At 48.0% G+C, this 23954-nt stretch overlaps 1 protein-coding gene across 1 annotated transcript in view; it reads left to right on the top strand.

The window, feature by feature from the left end:
- Positions 1 to 23954, top strand: part of LOC141092215 (heat shock protein HSP 90-alpha-like) — a 49654-nt gene that overhangs the window by 1985 nt on the left and 23715 nt on the right. The window contains exons 2-5 of the mRNA XM_073578233.1: positions 132 to 269; positions 491 to 857; positions 2452 to 2585; positions 4236 to 4544. Of these exons, the coding sequence (XP_073434334.1) occupies positions 144 to 269; positions 491 to 857; positions 2452 to 2585; positions 4236 to 4544 (936 nt within the window). The 5' untranslated portion in view covers positions 132 to 143. The remainder of the gene's footprint in view (positions 1 to 131; positions 270 to 490; positions 858 to 2451; positions 2586 to 4235; positions 4545 to 23954) is intronic.

The raw sequence follows: 23954 nt of genomic DNA, 5'->3' as shown, positions 1-23954 counted from the left end.
ACAACCTCTTTAATCATCACATTAGTTTTTTACAGTCATTTATGAGGAAATCATCTGGTCGTCTGCGGTTTCCCAAGAGGTTGAGGACTACAATCTCACATTATACATTTGCATTCTCCAGGATCCCCGAGGAAGCCAAGATAATGGAGGAAGAGGTAGAGACCTTCGCCTTCCAGGCTGAGATCGCTCAGCTGATGTCTCTGATCATCAACACCTTCTATTCCAACAAAGAGATCTTCCTACGAGAAATCATCTCCAACTCATCTGATGTAAGTCCAAGCTCTGCAAACCTAAGAACCTTCTACATTGGGTTCAATTAGACCCTGGTAAGAGCATCATGAATGCACCACCACCTCCTGTTATGAGAGCGCTCCTTCTACTGTGGTCTACATTTGTCAACCATCCATAGATGTCACCAGTCACATGCATATCTCCATAGTGTCAATGTCTTGTTGATCCCAATCTGAACTTGGTATATTACATATTTCAGGCTCTGGATAAAATCCGCTATGAGAGTCTCACCGAGCCAAATAAACTGGATTCTGGAAAAGAGCTGAAGATTGACCTGATCCCTAACCAGCTGGATCGCACCCTGACTATTATTGACACTGGCATCGGCATGACCAAAGCCGATCTCATCAACAATCTGGGCACCATCGCCAAGTCTGGGACCAAAGCCTTTATGGAGGCTCTGCAGGCCGGAGCGGATATTTCTATGATTGGTCAGTTTGGTGTCGGCTTCTACTCGGCCTACCTTGTAGCTGAGAAGGTGACGGTGATCACCAAGCACAATGATGACGAGCAGTATGTCTGGGAGTCCTCAGCCGGAGGATCCTTCACTGTTAAAACTGACAGCGGTAAGTCAACAAATGCATAGTTACTCTGCAACGGGGCAATCGGCACAGTCTCCGCCCTATCAGCACAGTCTCCGCTCTATCGGCACGTTCTCCATTCTTTTGGCACCGTCTCTACTCTATCAGCAAAGTTTTCACTCTATCGACACATTCTCCACTCTATTGGTGCAGTCTCTGCTCTATCAACACAGTCTCTGTTCTGTCGATTCCATCTCAACTCTGCCGACTCTGGCTCCACTCTGTCAACACAGTCTCTGATCTATCGGCACAGTCTCTGCTCTGTCGGCACAGTCTCTGCTCTGTTGGCACAGTCTCTGCTTTATCTGCACAGTCTCTGCTCAGTCGGCACAGTCTTTGCTCTGTCGGCACAGTCTCCGCTCTGTCGGCACAGTCTCTGCTCTGTCGGCACAGTCTCCGCTCTGTCGGCACAATCTCCGCTCTGTCGGCACAGTCCCTGCTATTGGCACATTTTGCACTCTTTCGGCATAGTCTTTGTTTTATCGGCACAGTCTCCACTCTGTCGGCACAGTCTCCACTCTTTTGGCACAGTCCCTCATCTATCGGCACAGTCCCCAATCTATGGGCACAGTCCCTGATCTATCGACAGTTCCCAATCTATCGACACTGTCCCTGATCTATCGGCACAGTCCCAGATCTATCGGCACATTTACTAATCTATCAATACAGTCCCTGATCTATCGACACAGACCTCAAGCTATCGGCACAGTCCCTGATCTATCGACACAGACCCCAATCTATAAGCACAGTACCTGATCTATTGGCACAGTTCAATCTATAGGCACATACTCCGCTCTATCATCACAATCATTGCTTTATCTTCACACTCTCCACTCTGTGGGCACATTCTCTGCTCTATCGCCACAGTCTCTGCTCTATTGTCACATTTTCACTCTGTCAGCACAATCTCAGCTCAGTCGTTACCATTTCTGCTGTGTTGATGTCGTCCCCATTCTATCGTTACAATTTCCACTCTGTCGGCACAGTCTCTGCTCTGTCTGCAGAGTCTCCTCTCAGTCTGATCAGTCTCCTCTCAGTCGGCACAGCCTCCTCACAGTCTGCACAGTCTCCTCTCAGTCGGCACAGTCTCCGCTCTGTCGGCACAGTCTCCACTCTGTCGGCACAATCTCCTCTCAGTCTGCACAGTCTCTGCTCTGTTGGCACAGCCTCCTCTCAGTCAGCACAATTTCCCCTCAGTCTGCACAGTCTCCTTTCAGTGGGCATAGTCTCTGCTCCATTAACACAGTCTCTGCTCCGTTAGCACAGTCACCACTACTATGGCACAATCTCCTCACCGTCAGCACTGTTTCTATTCATTCTGCACCGTCGGTCGGCACTGTCTCTCCTCAGTTGGTATCTTTTCTGCTCAGTCAGCACCGTTTCCTCTCTATTGACACAGTCTCTGCTATATCGGCACAGTCTCTGCTACATCGGCACAGTCTCTACTCTAAATAAAGGCTATGTTCTTTCGGCCCAGTTTCTTTTCTATCATCCATCTCCCCCCCTATCGGCCCAGTCTCTGCTCTATTGACATACTCTCTTCTCTCCCCTATAAACAACCTACCATTTTTTTTATCAGGTGAGTCCTTGGGCCGTGGGACGAAAATTATTCTACACTTAAAGGAAGATCAGACTGAGTACTTGGAGGAAAAAAGGATCAAGGAAGTCGTGAAGAAACATTCTCAGTTTATTGGCTACCCCATCACTTTGTATGTAAGTATACGGTTCCTTGTAGAGTTGTTGCAAATAGTTTCACACACCCAGTCCATTGGCCATGTCAGTAATCTGTGACCACAGCAAACTGCTTTTTACCTGATGGTATCCTTGGCTTCACTTTTGGCGAATCAAAAGAAAAGCCTTGGATGTCATCAGTTAAGAAGCAGTTCTCAGGGCTCCTGTTGATGTGGCCGATGGAGTGGGTCGTGCAAATCGATTTGCACTGACCTTAGTTCCTTGAAGTTATACTTGCAAAACAAACTTTAATGGAAACTTGTCATCAGGTTTCCCATTGTTGAACCACTCCCATTGTATCATTGTCTCCTACATCATAAACATCGGCCTCAATTGAAGCCTAGCCTACGCGCATTACACAGTGTCCTTCTCAAGGCAGCAGATTCAGTCAAGCGCATGCACACAGCTGGGTGATGCACATGTGCCAGGTATCCGGTGAATCTGACAATGTGCTTCATCAAGAAATTGCAGGAGGTGACGCTCAATATAGGACATGCAATCTTGATTTTGAAACTTTTTCAAAGTAGCTTAAAGCAGTTGTACTAAAATCACTGGGTGACTGCTGGAGGCCACCACTTGATCACAACAATGAAGGTCCTGGTGTTAGGAATGGCGGAACGCACTAAATAAAAATAATAATAAAGTGCGTTCGGCGCTCGGGGTCCACCGTGCAGTAGGTGTTACAACCGCTGCTGAGTAATGGCAGACGAGCAATATGGCGATATAATGCGCACGGGTTCAACTTCACCCGAAGTGCGCAGAGCGGGCTCTGTTCACATACAGAGGCGCCGCAACAAAAACATACAAAAAGGCTGAGCCTGTTAGAGTCACAGGCCTCAGGTAAATGCACACACGGTATAAGGTCACAGGAGCAGGAACTAAGACAGAGGGGCTGCGTCCCTCTAGACCTACCGTGTGTGCGGCGTCGCTACTGTGAACGCCAAGAAGGGCTGCAACCACAGCATGGCGCAGGACACTGCCGCTGGACGACACAGCTACAAAGCAGGCGCTATGTCGGACGCTTGCGCAGAGCTGCGGTGTGCACAGTGGCCTAAGGCTTGCCACAGACTGGGGCAGACTAATGAACTAATTCACTAACCACATGCGTAATATCAGAGGGAAGGGGTTTCATAATAAGTCAGTCACCAGAACCATACATCCGTCACCATTCACACATAGCAGTATAGTCTATACTAGCGCATGGCGGAACGGCCATGCGCACTTTTTATAGCAGCCGGGACCTTCCGGAAGCTTCCAGATCTCCGAGATGGACCAATAAGATCTGGAGCAGGACCTTAGCACATGACTCCCGATCTCCAATGGGAAACCGTCTCATGAGCATGCTCAGTAGGAGGACAGAGGGACTTAGCCCTTGGAGAGATTTGCTGAAAGGCAATCTCCTCTGCGGTAGATAAAGAGCAAGAGACTGCAGAATCTAAGGATCTGGATTCCTGCAGAGCAGACGCAGGAACCTGACTCCTAACACCTGGTTTTCCATTGAGTGTCATGACAGTCGCACACATTCATGGTCTATGGCACTAACTTATCAGTAGCCTGTTATTACTATGTCATACCAGCAGTTGAATTGTGAAATTCTATAAAAGCTTCATACAGGGTTTCCTTATCGAACAGGTTGAAAAGCATCGTGAGAAGGAAATCAGTGATGACGAAACTGAAGAACAAGTCACAGAAATCAAGGAAGAAGAGAGTCGAGAAGAAAAACCCAAGATTGAAGATGTAGGATCCGACGACGAAGAAGACAGCAAGAATGATGGAAAGAGAAAGAAGACAAAAAAGATCAAAGAAAAATACATTAACCAAGAAGAACTGAATAAAACCAAACCAATCTGGACCCGCAACCCCGATGACATCACTAATGATGAATATGGAGAGTTCTACAAGAGTCTCACCAATGACTGGGAGGATCATCTGGCAGTAAAAGTGAGTGGACATTATCCGACACAGACCAGATCTATCTTACACCTTCCATACTGAGAGGAATTGTAGTAGTTATATTCTTGTACATGTGGGCAGTATTATAGTAGTTATACTCTTGTACATACGAGCTGTATTATAGTAGTTATATTCTTGTACACAGGGGCAGTATTATAGTAGTTATATTCTTGTACCTAAGAGCAGCATTATAGCAGTTATATTTCTGTATATAGGATCAGTATAATAGTAGTTATATTCTTGTACATAGGGGCAGTATTGTAGTAGTAATATTCTTGTACAAAGGGGCAGTATTATAATAGTTATATTCTTGTACATAGGGAGCAGCATTATAGTAGTTATATTCTTGCACAAAGGAGGAAGTATTATAGTAGTTATATTGTTGTACATAAGGGGCAGGATTATAGTAGTTATATTCTTGTACATAGGGGCAGTATTATAGTAGTTATATTCTTGTACATAGGAGCAGTATTATAGTAGTTATATTCCTGTACATAGGAGCAGTATTATAGTAGTTATATTATTGTACATAGGGGCAGTATTATAGTAGTTATATTCTTGTACATAGAGGGCAGTATAATAATAGTTATATTATTGTACATAGGCGGCAGTATTATAGTAGTTATATTCTTGCACAAAGGAGGTAGTATTATAGTAGTTATATTGTTGTACATAGGGAGCAGTATTAAAATAGTTATATTCTTGTACCTAGGGAGCAGTATTATAGTATATTCTTGTACATAGGGGAAGTATTATAGTATATATATTCTTGTACATAGGGAGCAGTATTATAGTAGCTATATTCTTGTACATAGGAGCTTTATTATAGTAGTTATATTCTTGTACATAAGAGCAGTATTATAGCAGTTATATTTCTGTATATAGGATCAGTATAATAGTAGTTATAATCTTGTACATAGGGGCAGTATTGTAGTAGTAATATTCTTGTACAAAGGGGCAGTATTATAATAGTTACAGTATATTCTTGTACATAGGGAGCAGCATTATAGTAGTTATATTCTTGCACAAAGGAGGTAGTATTATAGTAGTTATATTGTTGTATATAGGGAGCAGTATTAAAGTATATTCTTGTACATAGGGGAAGTATTATAGTATATATATTCTTGTACATAGGGAGCAGTATTATAGTAGCTATTTTCTTGTACATAGGAGCAGTATTATAATAGTTATATTCTTGTACATAAGGGTCAGTATTATAGTAGTTATATTCTTGTACATAAGGGACAGTATTAGAGTAGTTATATTCTTGTACATAGGAGCAGTATTATAGTAGTTATATTCTTGTACATAGGGAGCAGCATTATAATAGTTATACTCTTGTGCAAATGAAGTAGTATTATAGTAGTTATATTCTTGTACATAGGAGCAGTATTATAGTAGTTAAATTCTTGTACATAGGAGCAGTATTATAGCAGTTATATTCTTGTATATAGGGACAGTATTATAGTAGTTATATCTTGTACATAGGGTCAGTATTATAGTAGTTATATTCTTGTACATAGGAGCTGTATTATAGTAGTTATATTCTTGTACATAGGAGCTGTATTATAGTAGTTATATTCTTGTACATAAGAGCAGTATTATAGCAGTTATATTTCTGTATATAGGATCAGTATAATAGTAGTTATATTCTTGTACATAGGGGCAGTATTGTAGTAGTAATATTGTTGTACAATGGGGCAGTATTATAGTAGTTATATTTTTGTACAGAAGAGCAGTATTATACTGTAGTAGTTAAATTATTGCACAAATGAGGTAGTATTATAGTAGTTTTCTTGAACATAAGGGGCAGTATTATAGTAGTTATTTTCTTGTACATAGGAGCAGTATTATAGTAGTTATAGTCTTGTACATAGGAGCAGTATTATAGTAGTTATATTCTTGTACATAAGGGCAGTATTATAGTAGTTATACTCATGTGCATGGGGCAGTATTATAGTAGTTATATTCTTTCACCTAGGGGGCAGAATTATAGTAGTTAAATTATTGTACATAGGAGCAGTATTATAGTAGTTATATTCTTGTACATAGGAGCAGTATTATAGTAATTATATTCTTGTACATAGGAGCAGTATTATTGTAGTTATATTCTTGTACATAGGGGCAGTATTATAGTAGTTAAATCCTTATACAAAGGAGCAGTATTATAGTAGTTATACTCTTGTGCATGGGGGCAGTATTATAGTTTTATTCTTGCACCTAGGGGGCAGAATTATAGTAGTTAAGTTATTGTACATAGGATAAGTATTATTGTAGTTATAGTCTTGTACATAGGAGCAGTATTATAGTTATATTCTTGAACATAGGAGCAGTATTATAGTCGTTACATTCTTATACATAGGAGCAGTATTATAGTAGTTATATTCTTGTACATAGGGGCAGTTTTACAGTAGTTATACTCTTGTGCATAGGGCAGTATTATAGTAGTTATATTCTTTCACCTAGGGGGCAGAATTATAGTAGTTATATTCTTGTACATAGGAGCAATATTATAGTAGTTATATTCTTGTACATTAGAACAATATTATAGCAGTTATATTCTAGCACATTGGGGCAGTATTAGGCTTTGTGCCCACGTAGCGTTTTTTAAGCGTTTCCGCTGCGTTTTTAATCGAGCGATTCTTCTGCGGAAACGCTTAAGAAAAGCATTCCATTCAATCATAATTGAAAACGCACATGTTGTGCCAATGGTGTGTTTTCAGCGGCCACTATTTTGGTCGGATCCGCCGAAGATGCAAAGCGCTGGAAAATAAAAGCGATCGCGGTCTGGAAGGAGAGAGAGAGAATATTTTCGGCGATCTCGGAACGCTATTACATGGTTAAAAGGTTCCCGGAGCAAAGCTTCCGGGCATGCGCACTTCAAAATTGCGGACCGTCAAGCAAAAAAATGTTGCAGAGTCCATCTCATCCGCCCGGGAGATGCTAAAATTTTGACAAAAAACGGGTGGGACGGACGAGCGTCAGTCAAGATCCGCCGCTAATGTAAGTCTATGGGGAAAAAACTGATCCGCCCCTTTTTTGGCGGATCCGTTTTTATTAAAAATTGGCGGATTTTGACTGACGTAAAAAAAACGGAAATGTGAAAAGGCCTTAGCGGTAAAAAACGCAGCATGTTCATTAATTTTGCGGAATCAATTGTATGGGCAAAAACGCATGCGTTTTCCCGGGAGCAGGGTGTGTGATTCTGCTCAGGAATCGCTACATGGGCGCATAGCCTTATAGTGATTCTATTCTTGCAGTATTATAGTAGTTATATTCTTGTACATAGGGAGAAGTATTATAGTATATATTTTCTTGTACATAGGAAGTAGTATTATAGTAACTATATTCTTGTACATAGGAGCAGTGTTATAGTAATATTCTTGTACATAATGGTCAGTATTATAGTAGTTATATTCTTGTACATAAGGGGAAGTGTTATAGTCTTGTACATAAGGGACAGTATTATAGTGGTTATATTCTTGAACATAGGAGCAGTAGTTATAGTCTTGTACATAGGGAGCAGCATTATAGTTGTTATATTCTTGTACATAGGGGCAGTATTATAGTAGCTAAACTCTTGTGCATGGAGGCAGTATTATAGTAGCTTTTGTTAGGCGTCGGATTTCTGTTGCTGCACAGCGAGAATCCCAAGCCTTACTTGCAGCAGTCTCCCATTCATCTCCAGCCACAGAGGAGGTTGCTCAGCAAACTTGTTGGTCCAGGCGCTCTGCCCAGACCAGCTCTGTGGGTTTGCTTGCTGCTGCTACCTCTGGCGCAGCTATGACAATACATGCTGCTCAGCAGCGAGATTCTCCAGGGACTAAGTCCACATGTCGGGCCACTGAGCATGCCCGTGGAATGATCTCCCATTGGAGATCGAAGGTCACGTGCTCAGGTCCTGCTCCTGTTCGGATTGGACCATCCGAGAAGCCAGGAAGGTCCCGGACGCTCGCGGCTATCAAAGGTTCGCATGGCCGAGCGGCCATGCGCTAGGATAAGACTGTATTTGCAGACGATGTTGAGTGAGTGATGTATGCACGCATGAATGTCTCTGGTGAATGACTTATTAAGAAACCCCTACCCTTGGTACGCATGTGTTGTGCAGCCTAGCCTGCTAGCGCCCAGGCTTAGGCGTAGGTAGGACAGAGGTTGAGTCAGGCATCAGTCCTCACCATGGACTCGGCACGCCTTAGTGCACGTGCTCCATAGCCAGCGTCTATAGCGGCAGCGACGCCGCGCGTTCAATGGGCCTAAAAGGACTCTAACCCCGTGTCCTTGGGGTAGAGTTCTGTGGCCGGACACTGTGCGCTCTTTTGGCCGGGCTCTGTGAGCTTAACAGGCTCCGGCATTTACGTTCAGCGGTTGTGCGGCTCTGTGCATTAACAAGAGTTCGCCCCTGTTCACATTGGGTGACATAACCCGCGTGTGACTGGTTTCACACCGCTTAATTCTTTCGCCATTACTTAGCAGCAGTGTACCACCTCTGCACGGTGGACCCCGGGCTGCGAACACACCTACTATTATTTTAAAATTTGGTGCGTTCCGCCAGCCCTAACATTATCCTAGCGCCAGGGTCTGGCTAGTAATGGCGGATGAACAGCGACTGCTGCAGTACATCCGGCAGCTGCAGGACAGGTTGGCGGCTCTCGAGAGTTCAGCCTCAGCTGCGGATGTTACTGCGGTCGTTGTCCAGGCAGCCACAGAGGCTGTCTCCCATGTGACCACAGCCATCCCTGCCCTGACTCCCGCTGCCCGACAAGTTCTCGGGTGATAGTGCTTCTTGTAGGGGTTTTGTAAGCCAGTGCTCTATACAGCTGGAGCTGCTGGCCGCACGATTCCCCTCTGAGCGGGCTAAAGTGGGATTTATTATTTCCCTCTTGTCGGGCAGGGCTTTGAAGTGGGCCACACCGCTGTGGGAGCGTGGTGATCATGTGGTGCAGTGTCTCGCGGTTCTTGGACACTCTGAAGCAGGTCTTCCTGGGACCACAAGTCACCCATGACACAGCGCTCTAGCTGCTGGCATTGTCACAGGGCTCGTCCATGGTCAGCCACTTTGCCATCCAGTTCCGGACGCTGGCCTCAGAGTTAGAGTGGCCAGATAAGGTCCTCATTCCGGCATTCTGGAGAGGTTTAGCTGGCCATGTGAAGGACGCTCTGGCCACCAGGGAGATTCCTGCTACACTGGAGGAGCTTATCACTGTCTCCACCCTTATTGATCTTCGCTTCGCCAAGCGAAGGTTGGAGCGGGACCAGTGTAGGCAGAGGTTTAGGTTGGCACCTAGTTTTACTAAACCTCTGGAATCTTCCGATTGGGCGTTCGAGCGTCAGGGGGCTTCCCGTGAGGGATCCCAGCCCCGGTCCGCTCGAGCTCCTGTGAGCTGTCATGTTTGCCGGCAGTCCGGTCACCTTGCCAACCGGTGCCCACAGCAGCTGGGAGAACGCTCGCGCCTAGTGGCCGTAGGAGGCGGCGCACTAGAATCAGCGACGTTTTCCTCCAAGCTGTCCTTTATGAGGATACTTGATTTTGATTCTTCCTCTCTGGCGGTGGAGGTTTGCGTGGATTCCGGGGCAGAGGGCAATTTTATGTCATCAGCCTTCGCTCAACGGCACGCTATACCCCTGGTTATGATGTCTACACCAGTCACCATCAGAGTGGTGAACGGCGCCACTCTACCCTCACAGATAACCCACCAGACCATCCCCTTGTTACTCTCAGTGGCTCCATCTCATCAGGATATCCCTCCTCGTCATGCCCAAGGGTATTGACCAGGTACTTCTAGGGGTCCCCTGGCTGCGGTACCACTCCCCCCATATAGAGTGGTCCTCAGGGAGGATTATTGGGTGGGGTAAATCATGTGAGGGTAAATGTCTGAGGGAGTGCGTTCAGGTTGCCTCCACCGAGGTTCCCGCTGATCTCTCCTCGCTCCTCAAACACTATCGACAGTATGCGGACGTGTTCTCCAAAAAGGCGGCGGAGACCCTTCCACCACATCGCCCCTATGACTGTCCTATTGACCTCTTGCCTGGTGCTGAGCCTCCCCGGGGTCGAGTCTATCCCCTATTTCTCCCGGAGACAGAGGCCATGTCTCAATACATCAGGGAGAATCTGGCAAGAGGATTCATTAGGAAGTCAGTGTCGCCAGTGGGGGCGGGATTCTTCTTCGTCCTGAAGAAGAGTGGGGATCTACGTCCTTGCATTGATTACAGGGGTCTAAACGCCATCACCGTTAAGAATAAATATCCTCTGCCCCTGATATCAGAGCTGTTTGATAGGCTACGGGGAGCGAGGGTGTTTTCCAAACTTAATCTGCGGGGGGCTTACAACCTGATTCGCATCCGTGATGGGGACGAATGGAAGACGGCATTTAACACCAGGGATGGGCACTATGAATACCTGGTGATGCCCTTCGGCCTCTGTAATGCCCCGGCTGTCTTCCAAGACTTTGTGAACGATATCTTCCGGGATATGCTTACCACCTCGGTTGTTGTCTATCTGGATGATATTCTCATCTACGCTCCAGATATTGACTCCCACCGGAGAGATGTTTGCAGAGTTTTCGATCGCCTGCGGGCAAACTCCCTCTATGCCAAGTTGGAGAAGTGTGTGTTTGAGCAGGAGTCCTTGCCTTTCCTGGGCTATATCATCTCCGCCCGGGGATTGGCCATGGATCCTGCCAAGCTACAGGCGGTGATGGATTGGCAGGAACCTCATTCTCTCAAAGCGGTGCAGCGCTTTATGGGGTTCATAAATTATTATCGCCAATTCATCCCCCACTTCTCGACTTTGGTAGCACCCTTGGTAGCCCTCACCAAGAAGGGTGCAAATCCCAAGTTGTGGTCGGAACCGGTCTCCAAGGCCTTCTCCTCCATTAAGTCCCTTTTCGCTAGTGCTCCCATTCTACATCGCCCCGATGTAGATAAGCCCTTCATTCTGGAGAGGTTTAGCTGGCCATGTGAAGGACGCTCTGGCCACCAGGGAGATTCCCGCTACACTGGAGGAGCTTATCACTGTCTCCACCCTTATTGATCTTCGCTTCGCCAAGCGAAGGTTGGAGCGGGACCAGTGTAGGCAGAGGTTTAGGTTGGCACCTAGTTTTACTAAACCTCTGGAATCTTCCGATTGGGCGTTCGAACGTCAGGGGGCTTCCCGTGAGGGATCCCAGCCCCGGTCCGCTCGAGCTCCTGTGAGCTGTCATGTTTGCCGGCAGTCCGGTCACCTTGCCAACCGGTGCCCACAGCAGCTGGGAGAACGCTCGCACCTAGTGGCCGTAGGAGGCGGCGCACTAGAATCAGCGACCTTTTCCTCCAAGCTGTCCTTTATGAGGATACTTGATTTTGATTCTTCCTCTCTGGCGGTGGAGGTTTGCGTGGATTCCGGGGCAGAGGGCAATTTTATGTCATCAGCCTTCGCTCAACGGCATGCTATACCCCTGGTTATGATGTCTACACCAGTCACCATCAGAGTGGTGAACGGCGCCACTCTACCCTCACAGATAACCCACCAGACCGTCCCCTTGTTACTCTCAGTGGCTCCATCTCATCAGGATATCCCTCCTCGTCATGCCCGAGGGTATTGACCAGGTACTTCTAGGGGTCCCCTGGCTGCGGTACCACTCCCCCCATATAGAGTGGTCCTCAGGGAGGATTATTGGGTGGAGTAAATCATGTGAGGGTAAATGTCTGAGGGAGTGCGTTCAGGTTGCCTCCACCGAGGTTCCCGCTGATCTCTCCTCGCTCCTCAAACACTATCTACAGTATGCGGACGTGTTCTCCAAAAAGGCGGCGGAGACCCTTCCACTACATCGCCCCTATGACTGTCCTATTGACCTCTTGCCTGGTGCTGAGCCTCCCCGGGGTCGAGTCTATCCCCTATTTCTCCCGGAGACAGAGGCCATGTCTCAATACATCAGGGAGAATCTGGCAAGAGGATTCATTAGGAAGTCAGTGTCGCCAGTGGGGGCGGGATTCTTCTTCGTCCTGAAGAAGAGTGGGGATCTACGTCCTTGCATTGATTACAGGGGTCTAAACGCCATCACCGTTAAGAATAAATATCCTCTGCCCCTGATATCAGAGCTGTTTGATAGGCTACGGGGAGCGAGGGTGTTTTCCAAACTTAATCTGCGGGGGGCTTACAACCTGATTCGCATCCGTGATGGGGACGAATGGAAGACGGCATTTAACACCAGGGATGGGCACTATGAATACCTGGTGATGCCCTTCGGCCTCTGTAATGCCCCGGCTGTCTTCCAAGACTTTGTGAACGATATCTTCCGGGATATGCTTACCACCTCGGTTGTTGTCTATCTGGATGATATTCTCATCTACGCTCCAGATATTGACTCCCACCGGAGAGATGTTTGCAGAGTTTTCGATCGCCTGCGGGCAAACTCCCTCTATGCCAAGTTGGAGAAGTGTGTGTTTGAGCAGGAGTCCTTGCCTTTCCTGGGCTATATCATCTCCGCCCGGGGATTGGCCATGGATCCTGCCAAGCTACAGGCGGTGATGGATTGGCAGGAACCTCATTCTCTCAAAGCGGTGCAGCGCTTTATGGGGTTCATAAATTATTATCGCCAATTCATCCCCCACTTCTCGACTTTGGTAGCACCCTTGGTAGCCCTCACCAAGAAGGGTGCAAATCCCAAGTTGTGGTCGGAACCGGTCTCCAAGGCCTTCTCCTCCATTAAGTCCCATTTCGCTAGTGCTCCCATTCTACATCGCCCCGATGTAGATAAGCCCTTCATTCTGGAGAGGTTTAGCTGGCCATGTGAAGGACGCTCTGGCCACCAGGGAGATTCCCGCTACACTGGAGGAGCTTATCACTGTCTCCACCCTTATTGATCTTCGCTTCGCCAAGCGAAGGTTGGAGCGGGACCAGTGTAGGCAGAGGTTTAGGTTGGCACCTAGTTTTACTAAACCTCTGGAATCTTCCGATTGGGCGTTCGAACGTCAGGGGGCTTCCCGTGAGGGATCCCAGCCCCGGTCCGCTCGAGCTCCTGTGAGCTGTCATGTTTGCCGGCAGTCCGGTCACCTTGCCAACCGGTGCCCACAGCAGCTGGGAGAACGCTCGCACCTAGTGGCCGTAGGAGGCGGCGCACTAGAATCAGCGACGTTTTCCTCCAAGCTGTCCTTTATGAGGATACTTGATTTTGATTCTTCCTCTCTGGCGGTGGAGGTTTGCGTGGATTCCGGGGCAGAGGGCAATTTTATGTCATCAGCCTTCGCTCAACGGCACGCTATACCCCTGGTTATGATGTCTACACCAGTCACCATCAGAGTGGTGAACGGCGCCACTCTACCCTCACAGATAACCCACCAGACCGTCCCCTTGTTACTCTCAGTGGCTCCATCTCATCAGGATATCCCTCCTCGTCATGCCCGAGGGTATTGACCAGGTACTTCTAGGGGTCCCCTGGCTGCGGTACCACTCCCCCCATATAGAGTGGTCCTCAGGGAGGATTATTGGGTGGAGTAAATCATGTGAGGGTAAATGTCTGAGGGAGTGCGTTCAGGTTGCCTCCACCGAGGTTCCCGCTGATCTCTCCTCGCTCCTCAAACACTATCGACAGTATGCGGACGTGTTCTCCAAAAAGGCGGCGGAGACCCTTCCACCGCATCGCCCCTATGACTGTCCTATTGACCTCTTGCCTGGTGCTGAGCCTCCCCGGGGTCGAGTCTATCCCCTATTTCTCCCGGAGACAGAGGACATGTCTCAATACATCAGGGAGAATCTGGCAAGAGGATTCATTAGGAAGTCAGTGTCACCAGTGGGGGCGGGATTCTTCTTCGTCCTGAAGAAGAGTGGGGATCTACGTCCTTGCATTGATTACAGGGGTCTAAACGCCATCACCGTTAAGAATAAATATCCTCTGCCCCTGATATCAGAGCTGTTTGATAGGCTACGGGGAGCGAGGGTGTTTTCCAAACTTAATCTGCGGGGGGCTTACAACCTGATTCGCATCCGTGATGGGGACGAATGGAAGACAGCATTTAACACCAGGGATGGGCACTATGGATACCTGGTGATGCCCTTCGGCCTCTGTAATGCCCCGGCTGTCTTCCAAGACTTTGTGAACGATATCTTCCGGGATATGCTTACCACCTCGGTTGTTGTCTATCTGGATGATATTCTCATCTACTCTCCAGATATTGACTCCCACCGGAGAGATGTTTGCAGAGTTTTCGATCGCCTGCGGGCAAACTCCCTCTATGCCAAGTTGGAGAAGTGTGTGTTTGAGCAGGAGTCCTTGCCTTTCCTTGGCTTTCCTGGGCATCTCCGCCCGGGGATTGGCCATGGATCCTGCCAAGCTACAGGCGGTGATGGATTGGCAGGAACCTCATTCTCTCAAAGCGGTGCAGCGCTTTATGGGGTTCATAAATTATTATCGCCAATTCATCCCCCACTTCTCGACTTTGGTAGCACCCTTGGTAGCCCTCACCAAGAAGGGTGCAAATCCCAAGTTGTGGTCGGAACCGGTCTCCAAGGCCTTCTCCTCCATTAAGTCCCATTTCGCTAGTGCTCCCATTCTACATCGCCCCGATGTAGATAAGCCCTTCATTCTGGAAGTGGATGCCTCTTCTGTCGGTGTTGGAGCGGTCCTGTTTCAGAAGGACACGCAAGGTCGGAAGCACCCATGCTTCTTTTTCTCCAAGACCTTCACACCGGCGGAGAGGAATTATGCCATCAGGGACAGGGAATTGCTAGCGATGAAGTTGGCCTTCTTGGAGTGGAGACACCTCCTGGAGGGGGCTCGCCACCCTTTCCAGGTGTTCACCGACCACAAAACTTGGTCTATTTGCAAACAGCCCAGCGACTAAACTCTCGCCAGGCCAGATGGTCTTTGTTCTTTTCCCGGTTCCACTTCACTCTCCATTTTCTCTCCGGGGAGAAGAACGTCCAGGCCGATGCTCTCTCCCGCTCCGTGGTGTCATCGGAGGAAGAGGAGGAGGAGCCTCGGCTGATTGTCCCATCCGAGAGCCTGAGGACTGTGGCTCCGGTTGCCCTTGAGTCAGTACCTCCGGGCAAGCCATTTGTCCCTGCCCGTCTGCGACCGGAGGTCCTCTCTTGGGCTCATTCGACCAGGGTGGGTGGACATTTCGGGACAAAACGGACCTCTGAGCTTTTGGCGAGGACGTACTGGTGGCCGCATATGGCCTGTGACGTCAGGGATTATATTCAGGCGTGCGTCTCTTGCGCCCAGAATAGGTTCTCTCAGCAGCGGCCCGCTGGGCTTCTTTTTCCTCTGCCGGTAGCGGACAGGCCCTGGGAGATGGTCGGTATGGACTTTGTGGTGGGGCTACCCAAGTCCAGTGTCAGCACGGTCATTTAGGTTGTCACCGACCATTTCTCTAAGATGGTGCACTTGGTACCTCTCTCCCGGTTACCTTCTGCGCGGGGCCTGGCAGTGTTGTTCATTAAGCAAGTTTTCCGCCTGCATGGCATGCCGGACAAGATTGTCAGTGACCGGGGTCTTCAGTTTGCGTCCCGGTTTTGGAGAGAGCTTTGTTCCCTGCTCAACATTGAGCTGAATCTCTCCTCGGCCTATCATCCCGAAATGAACAGGTTGGTAGAGAGAGCCAACCAGACCCTGATCACGTCTTCGACATTTTGTCTCGGCCAGGCAGGACAACTGGGCATCCTTGCTGCCGAGGGCAGAGTTCGCTTTGAACAATGCTGTGGCCGACTCCACTGGTCAGACCCCATTCCTCCTAAATTACGGTCAGCATCCGCGTGTCCCTGTGCCCATGCCCGTGTTATCCACCGACTCCAGGGTGGCAGACTGGGCGGTGGAGGCATGCAACATTTGGGATTGCACCCAAGATGCTATCCAGGCTTCCAAGGAGTGAATGAGGACCTCCACTGATGCACACCGGCGCCCTGCTCCGACTTTTGCCCCTGGCGACTTGGTGTGGCTCTCCGCCCGAAACATCAGGCTGCGGGTAGAGTCCGCTAAATTCGCACCGCGCTACATTGGCTCCTTCAAGGTCCTCGAGCAAATCAGCTCTGTGGTCTACCGTCGGGCCCTTCCACCACACTTGGCTATCTCTAATACTTTCCATGTGTCCCTCCTTAAGCCTGTTCACTTGTCCCTTTTCTCCGAGTCATCTGCCGGGACATCAGACTTGTCTTCGGACGAGTTTGAGGTCAATGCCATCATGGGATGCAAGGTGACGCGGGCAAAAAGTTTTATTTGGTGGATTGGAAGGGTCATGGTCTAGAGGCTCGGACCTGGGAGCCAGTGGAGAACATCCACGCTCCTCTTCTCATTGCGGAGTTTGAGCGCAGCGAGGCTCAGAGGCCCTAGGAGGGGGGTAATGTTAAGTGTCAGATTTCTGTTGCTGCACAGCGAGAATCCCGAGCCTTACTTCCAGCGGTCTCCCATTCCTCTCCAGCTGCAGAGGAGGTTGCTCAGCAAACTCGTCGGTCCAGGCGCTCTGCCCAGACCAGCTCCCTGGGTTTGCTTGCTGCTGCCTCCTCTGGCGCAGCTATGACAATACATGCTGCTCAGCAGCGAGATTCTCCAGGGAATAAGTCCCCATGTCGGGCCACTGAGCATGCCCGTGGAGTGATCCCCCATTGGAGATTGAAGGTCACGTGCTCAGGTCCTGCTCCTGTTCGGATTGGCCCATCCGAGAAGCCAGGAAGGTCCCGGACGCTTGCGGCTATAAAAGGTTCGCATGGCCGCTCGGCCATGCGCTAGGATAAGACTGTATTTACAGACTATGTGGAGTGAGTGATGTATGCACGCATGAATGTCTCTGGTGAATGACTCATTAAGAAACCCCTACCCTTGGTACGCATGTGTTGTGCAGCCTAGCCTGCTAGCGTCCAGGCTTAGGCGTAGGTAGGACAGAGGTTGAGTCAGGCATCAGTCCTCACCAGGGACTCGGCACGCCTCAGTGCACATGCTCCATAGCCAGCGTTTATAGCGGCGTTTGCGGCAGCGACGCTGCGCGTTTAGTGGGCCTAGAAGGACTCTAACCCCGTGTCATTTGGGTAGAGTTCTGTGGCCGGACACTGTGTGCTCTTTTGACCGGGCTCTGTGAGCTTAACAGGCTCCGGCATTTACGTTCAGCGGTTGTGCGGCTCTGTGCATTAACAGAGTTCGCCCCTGTTCATATTGGGTGACGTAACCCACGTGTGACTGGTTTCACACCGCTTAATTCTTCCGCCATTACTTAGCAGCAGTGTACCACCTCTGCACGGTGGACCCCGGGCTGCGAACGCACCTACTATTATTTTAGAATTTGGTGCGTTCTGTTAGCCCTAACAGTTTTATTCTTGTATATAGGGGCAATATTATAGCAGTTATAATCTTGTAAATTGGGGCAGTGTTATAGTGGATCTACTCTTGTAGGAGCAGTATTATAGTAGTTATATTCTTGTGTCGGGGTCGTAAACGACAATAAATCCTCATTCACCAGTCATTCCAAATCATTGTGCGAGCGCAAAACATCTGGTACCAATTAAGAATGACTCAGACACGCAGCTGATTCAGTCTTAGCTAATGTCCCGCATCCACACCTGTCAGGAGCAGTACAACAACTGGCTTTATTTACAAATACACAATACTATATTGAGTGTTAGGGGAAGGCGTGCATTAGGCGGGGTTTATGCAGTATACATCTAGTGTCCAGTCTCTCTCTGATTCGTCAAAACGTCTCCCGATGGTTACTTCTTCTTCACATTCCTGAGTTATCTTTTTTAGGAGAAATGAAACTTAACTTAACTCTTTAGACACTGAATTTAAGTGAAAGTGAACACTGGCAGCCATCTTTAATACAGTTACATTTGCATTAGCAAGCAATTAGGATAAACTTATTGTTTCACAGTATAAAAGTATAAAAGTTATATAAGAAAATATATTTTCACCTTGACAATCCCCCCTAAACACTAAGTTTTTCCCTTAATGAAAGATCCTTCGAGACTGTCCATGCGGTGGGAAAAGGGGAGGTGGATTTCTTCATCCAGACACCTCAGAAGCTCTCCCCTAGCGAGAGGCCTCCAGGCAGCTGAACCCTTCACTAACCTCACATGGAGTTCTCCCGCTGTCCCTAAACTAAGTCTCTTAACATCATCTGAGAATGGGGGGTTTTGTCTACTCTCTTGAGGGGAATATACTTAGGGATCTCCCCTAGATCAGTACCATCGTACTCTGGTGGGTCTACTTCTTGATTGAGGAAGGTGCCAATCGGAGTTGCTTTGGCAATAACCTTTTTATACAAGGGAATAACACAACAAAGAGTTATCGATCCAATTACAAGGAGGGCAATCAGTACTATACAAGCTTGTTGAAGGAATCCCTTGAGTCCACCCAACCAGCCGGAAAAGAAAGATGTGTCTACTCCAGCATTAGTTTTCAATTCTGCTGCTAACCCAGTTATCTTTTTAAGGGCTATCATGGTTTTTCCATTCACTCCAGAGTTCTGAGGGATATAGGTACAACACTCCTCTCCCACCATCCCACAAACTCCTCCTTTCTCAGCTAATATCATATCAAGGGCTAGTCGATTTTGGAGTGTCATTCTAGTGTTAGGGCCCAATTCTTCAACTATACCTTGGAAGGCATCTTGGCTGAAATTGACAAACCTTTGTTCACTGTAATATATGTAATTGATCCATTCAACATTTTTATTAATCTGCACCTGTGGGATTATAGAAGCAAAGCCAGCATAGATCTGGTTCTGGGCTTTAAATTGGCCAGGCACCCCCCTTGGCACTCCAATAGCATCAATATATACTAGTGGATCTTCTTCATAACTCATATGGAGCTGATCGAGGCTTCTCCTTTTCCTGGTAGGTTCATCAGGTATCTTTGGATCCCAGGGTAGAATCTTGAACTGCATAGCTAGTTTAACAAGGGTGCATTGGCCTGTCCAGGCATTTGGCAACCTAGGACGGAGCTTACCATCTCCACATAACCAATAAATGTCATACATATATTGTGTATGTTTGATTAACAAGTCAGTATCTAGAGAACTATTCTCTTTGCAGAAACATGTCTCGAAGATCCCTACTGGTGTACCTGTGGTGTCGTGGGAATTATAGCAGGTGTAATTGTCAGCTAATACAGTTACTTCTCCTGGGACCTTTAGTTTGGGTTCCTTATGAATTAGTGGGACGTAAACTGGGCAATCAGTGGGCTTCAAACCTTTCAACAAATTCATGACACAGGCAGTGGTGTTGTCATCAGGGAAAAGCAATGCATGTGTGTATAGGTGTGTATTCGCAGCAGCACAAGCAATACATCCTACAGAGATATTCTGGACTTTTACATTGTACCTCACCCATTCTAACCACAAATTTTTCCTTGGGGCTGTTTGTGTTTCTATGGAGAAAACCTCTTGCCAACTGAGACCTGGAATGGGGATCACTTCATTAACTACATTTTGCAAACGCTCACCTGGGCCTATTTTAGGTGTACTGGTAACAGGGGCCTTGGTTGGTCTGAAGCTAATATCCTGAAGCCGTATATGGCCTAAATACGCATAAGGTCCAGCACTAAATACATAATTATAATGCCTTCCTAGTACGAACATCTGCAGATCAGCAGATTGAGGGCTTTCAAGATTTAGGAGAAGGGGGTGACAGCTTCTACCCCATTTACAGCCCCTAAATGGTTGCAGAAGGGCTGTTAGATGCATTCTCTCACGAAGACTCCTACCCGTCCCATCCTTGGGGAACATGGCTTCGCTAGGTTTATATCCCCAATCATTCCCCGTACTCCAGGCAGCATCTGTCCAATAATGACAATTATTGTTGTCTTGTCTGGTAACACACATATAGAACTGGATGATCCCCTCTACCACCCGTTCAGTCTCAAGGCACTTGACTACATCACAGAAATCAAATCGCCAGATATTCACCGGGGCTGTCAGGTTTACCCAGAGAATAAAGGGACCAGAATTCTTATTTACAATAGGGGCCGAAGAGGTAGGGGCGAGGATGGCCCCCAGTCCCAAGGTCTGGAAGAGAAGCAGAAACTGTAGAGTGGGTGTTAGACAGTTCCTTAGACAATGCAATCACAAATTGTACAACTTTATCATTTGTCTCAGACAACTCTTGTGGCCTAATGTCTCCTATTTTAGGTGGAGCACCAAAAAGAATCTCAAAGGGAGTCAGGCCGTGTTTTCCCTGTGGGGTGTGTCTGATATGGTATAGGACCACGGGGAGCAAATCTGGCCATGGGAGTGGGTGGTCCTGGCTCATTTTAAGCAACTGGGTCTTAATTGTGGAGTTCATTCTCTCAACTTTGGCTGAACTGGAGGGGTGATAGGGGGTGTGCAGACCCAAATCTGTCCCTAACATGTGCCACAATTCCTCGTAGACATTGGCAGTGAAGGCTGGGCCTTGATCTGATTCAACAACTTCGGGAATTCCAAATCTGCATGAAATTTCAGTGATGAGCTTCTTAGCTGTAGTTTTGGCAGTCATGTTGGTCACTGAGTAGGCTTCGGGCCATCCTGAGAACATATCCACAGCCACTAGGACATACTCATACTTTCCTGACTTGGGCATCTGAATATGATCAACCTGGATTCTCTGCCAAGGGTAGTCTGGTTTGGCAAGATGCTGAAGTGGAACCTTGGCGGTGGCTGTTGGGTTACAGATGGCACAGACTGGGCAGGCTCTTGAGTAGGCTGTGACAGTGGTAGAGATTCCTGGGGCCCAGTAGAGCTTCTTGATACAGGCCAGAGCTTGGTTCTTTCCTCGATGAGTTGATCCATGAGCCCATGCTGCAACGGCTGGATACATTCTTTTGGGTAGACAGGGTTTCCCATCCACCTTATAGAGTCTAGGAAATTGGTATTGTCCGGCAGAACTACGATTCCCATGAATGGCTCCTGCAGCTTCCCACTGCTTCTTTTCTTCTTTAGAGGTCAACTTTTGTTCTTCCCACAGTCTCTCTTCAGGTGGTCGGGCTGGCTTCCAGACAGATCCGGTGGCAGGGTATTCCATTTCCATGTCTTCTATCAACTCCCTCTTCTTTCTTCGGGCTTCGGACTTCTCAAAGTCTCGTTCTTCTTCGGCTTGGGTAGCTTCTTTGGTTGCCTGTTCTCTTGTTTGTGCTCTGGTAAGCACAGGCATCACAGGTGTATCAGTGCCTTCCCAACAGGGTTTTTCTGGTGCTGTTTCTTCTTCTTCCCACTTTGCTGAGACATTCTTTATGGCAGCAGCTTTGGCAGCTTGATCTGCTAAATGGTTTCCTCTAGTCTCCTTCGAATTGACTTTCCCGTGAGCTTTGACCTTGATCACCGCAATTTGTACAGGTAGCTCCAATGCCTTCATCAGGGCTTTAATCCTTAGTGCATGTTTAACAGGGGTTCCTGTAGCCGTAATGAACCCTCGGGACTTCCACAGGAATCCAAAATCGTGACAGATTCCATAGCCGTATCTTGAGTCAGTGTAGACATTGGCCATCTTCCCTTCTGCTAGATAACATGCTTGTTGTAGGGCCACAAGTTCGGCTTCTTGAGCCGAAAGGTGAGTTGGCAAGGCTTCAGCCAGAAGGACTTCTGTTTCAGTGGTGACCGCATATCCAGTGTGGAACTTGCCATAAGAGTCTGCAAATCGAGATCCATCAGTCCATAGTTGCAAATCAGGGTTGAGAAGTTCTTGAGTTACCACATTTTGTGGTGCAGAGGCTTCTTGTTCCAGTGCTTTTACACAGTCATGCGGGTCATCAGGTGACCTCCCGTCTGGTAAGTCCTTATACCCGTCAGGGAACTCCCCCCTAGAATGTGGAAGCAAAGTGGCTGGGTTGATGGTAGTACATTTCTGGAAGGTGATGTTGGAGGGCAGAAGTAGAGAGCACTGAAGTCTGAGATGTCTTTGGCTCGTTAGATGCTTAGGAGATGTTTGTTGGAGGACAGCAGAGAGATCATGTCCAGCTTGAATGACCAAGTCATGACCAAGTGCTATGTCAGCAGACTTATCCAGAAGAACATGGGCTGCATGCACAGCCTTGAGGCAGGAAGGAGCAGTTCTGGCAACAGGGTCTAGCCTGGCTGAGTAGTAGGCCAGAGGACGGAAACGATCAGCATGTTTCTGTGCCAGCACACCAGAGGCATGTCCTTCAGATTCTGAAACAAAGAGATGAAACGGCTGAGTGTAGTCAGGGAGACCCAGAGCAGGGGCGCTGACAACAGCTTCCTTGAGAGCCAGGAAACAGTCCTTTTGCTGAGCATAGATATACGGATTTTCAGCATGATCCCAGTCCGGTCCTCCAGTCTTGAGGCAATCATACAAAGGTTGCATGAGTCTTGAAGCATCCGGAATCCACTGTCTGCAGTAGGTAATGAGTCCTAAGAAAGACTGCATAGCAGAGTATGTCTTTGGATAAGGGATATCCTCGATTGCATGTTTTCTGTCCTCGGTGAGGTGTCTTGAGCCTTGAGAGATGCAGTGTCCGAGGAAGACGACTTTCTCTTTGCACCACTGGACCTTGGCCTTTGAGACTTTGCAGTTGGCAGAATGAAGAAAAAGGAGCAAGGACTCAGAAGCAGCAAACAGATTCTCTTCAGTTCCACAGAGGAGTAGGTCATCAACATACTGGAGAAGCGTGACATGAAGATTCTGTAACACCCACGGATCCAGGGTCATCTTCATAGCATGAGTGAACTGGTTAGGGGAGTTCTGGGCACCCTGTGGTGTCCTGGTCCAGGTCAGCTGAGATCCTTGAAACGTGAAGGCAAATAAAAACTGTGAGTCTTCATGAAGCGGGACACTGAAGAAAGCATTAGCCAGGTCAATAACGGTGAAGAGTGTTGCTGAAGTAGGCACTTGAGAAAGCAAGGTGTTTGGGTTGGGTACCACAGGAGTTTCCAAGATGGTGGCTGAATTGACTGCTCTGAGGTCCTGTACAAGTCTGTACTTCGGAGGGTCTCCAGGAGCTGTCTTCTTCTTCACTGGAAACAGGGGTCTGTTACAGGGTGAAACACATCTGATTAGCACTCCAGAATGTAAGAGGGAGGTAATCTGAACTCCAAGGCTCCGCTCTTGGGCAGCCTTAAGCGGATACTGAGGTAGTCTGGGGTATGGGTGCCCAGGTTTGAGGTGGACTTTTACTGGAGGCACTTTGAGCAGACCCACATCCTCAGGTCCAGTTGACCACAGAGTGGTAGGTAGATTGGGCAAATCCGGGGAAGGTGTCGTTTGCAGAGTCATCATCATCAGAGGGAAAGCCTTAAGGACACAACGATCTTCAGTGCCTTGTTGTGAGGCAGGATCTTGTAATTGCAATTCCATCCCTTGATCACCGAAGATGATGGTAGCGTGAAGCCTTTGAAGGAGGTCAGCTCCTAGAAGATTGACGGGGAAGGTTTCAGACACCAGAAATTTGGCAAAGACACCAGAGAATGGGCCAGCTGGGACGGGAACAGTGAGTGGTGATGAGG

Source organism: Dendrobates tinctorius, unplaced genomic scaffold (genome assembly GCF_039654945.1).
Source record: "Dendrobates tinctorius isolate UK_male_01 unplaced genomic scaffold, ASM3965494v1 ptg000058l, whole genome shotgun sequence".
Classification (NCBI taxonomy): domain Eukaryota; kingdom Metazoa; phylum Chordata; class Amphibia; order Anura; family Dendrobatidae; genus Dendrobates; species Dendrobates tinctorius.
Note: the sequence above shows the minus strand (reverse complement) of the source record. Positions and strands in the feature narration are given on the sequence as shown.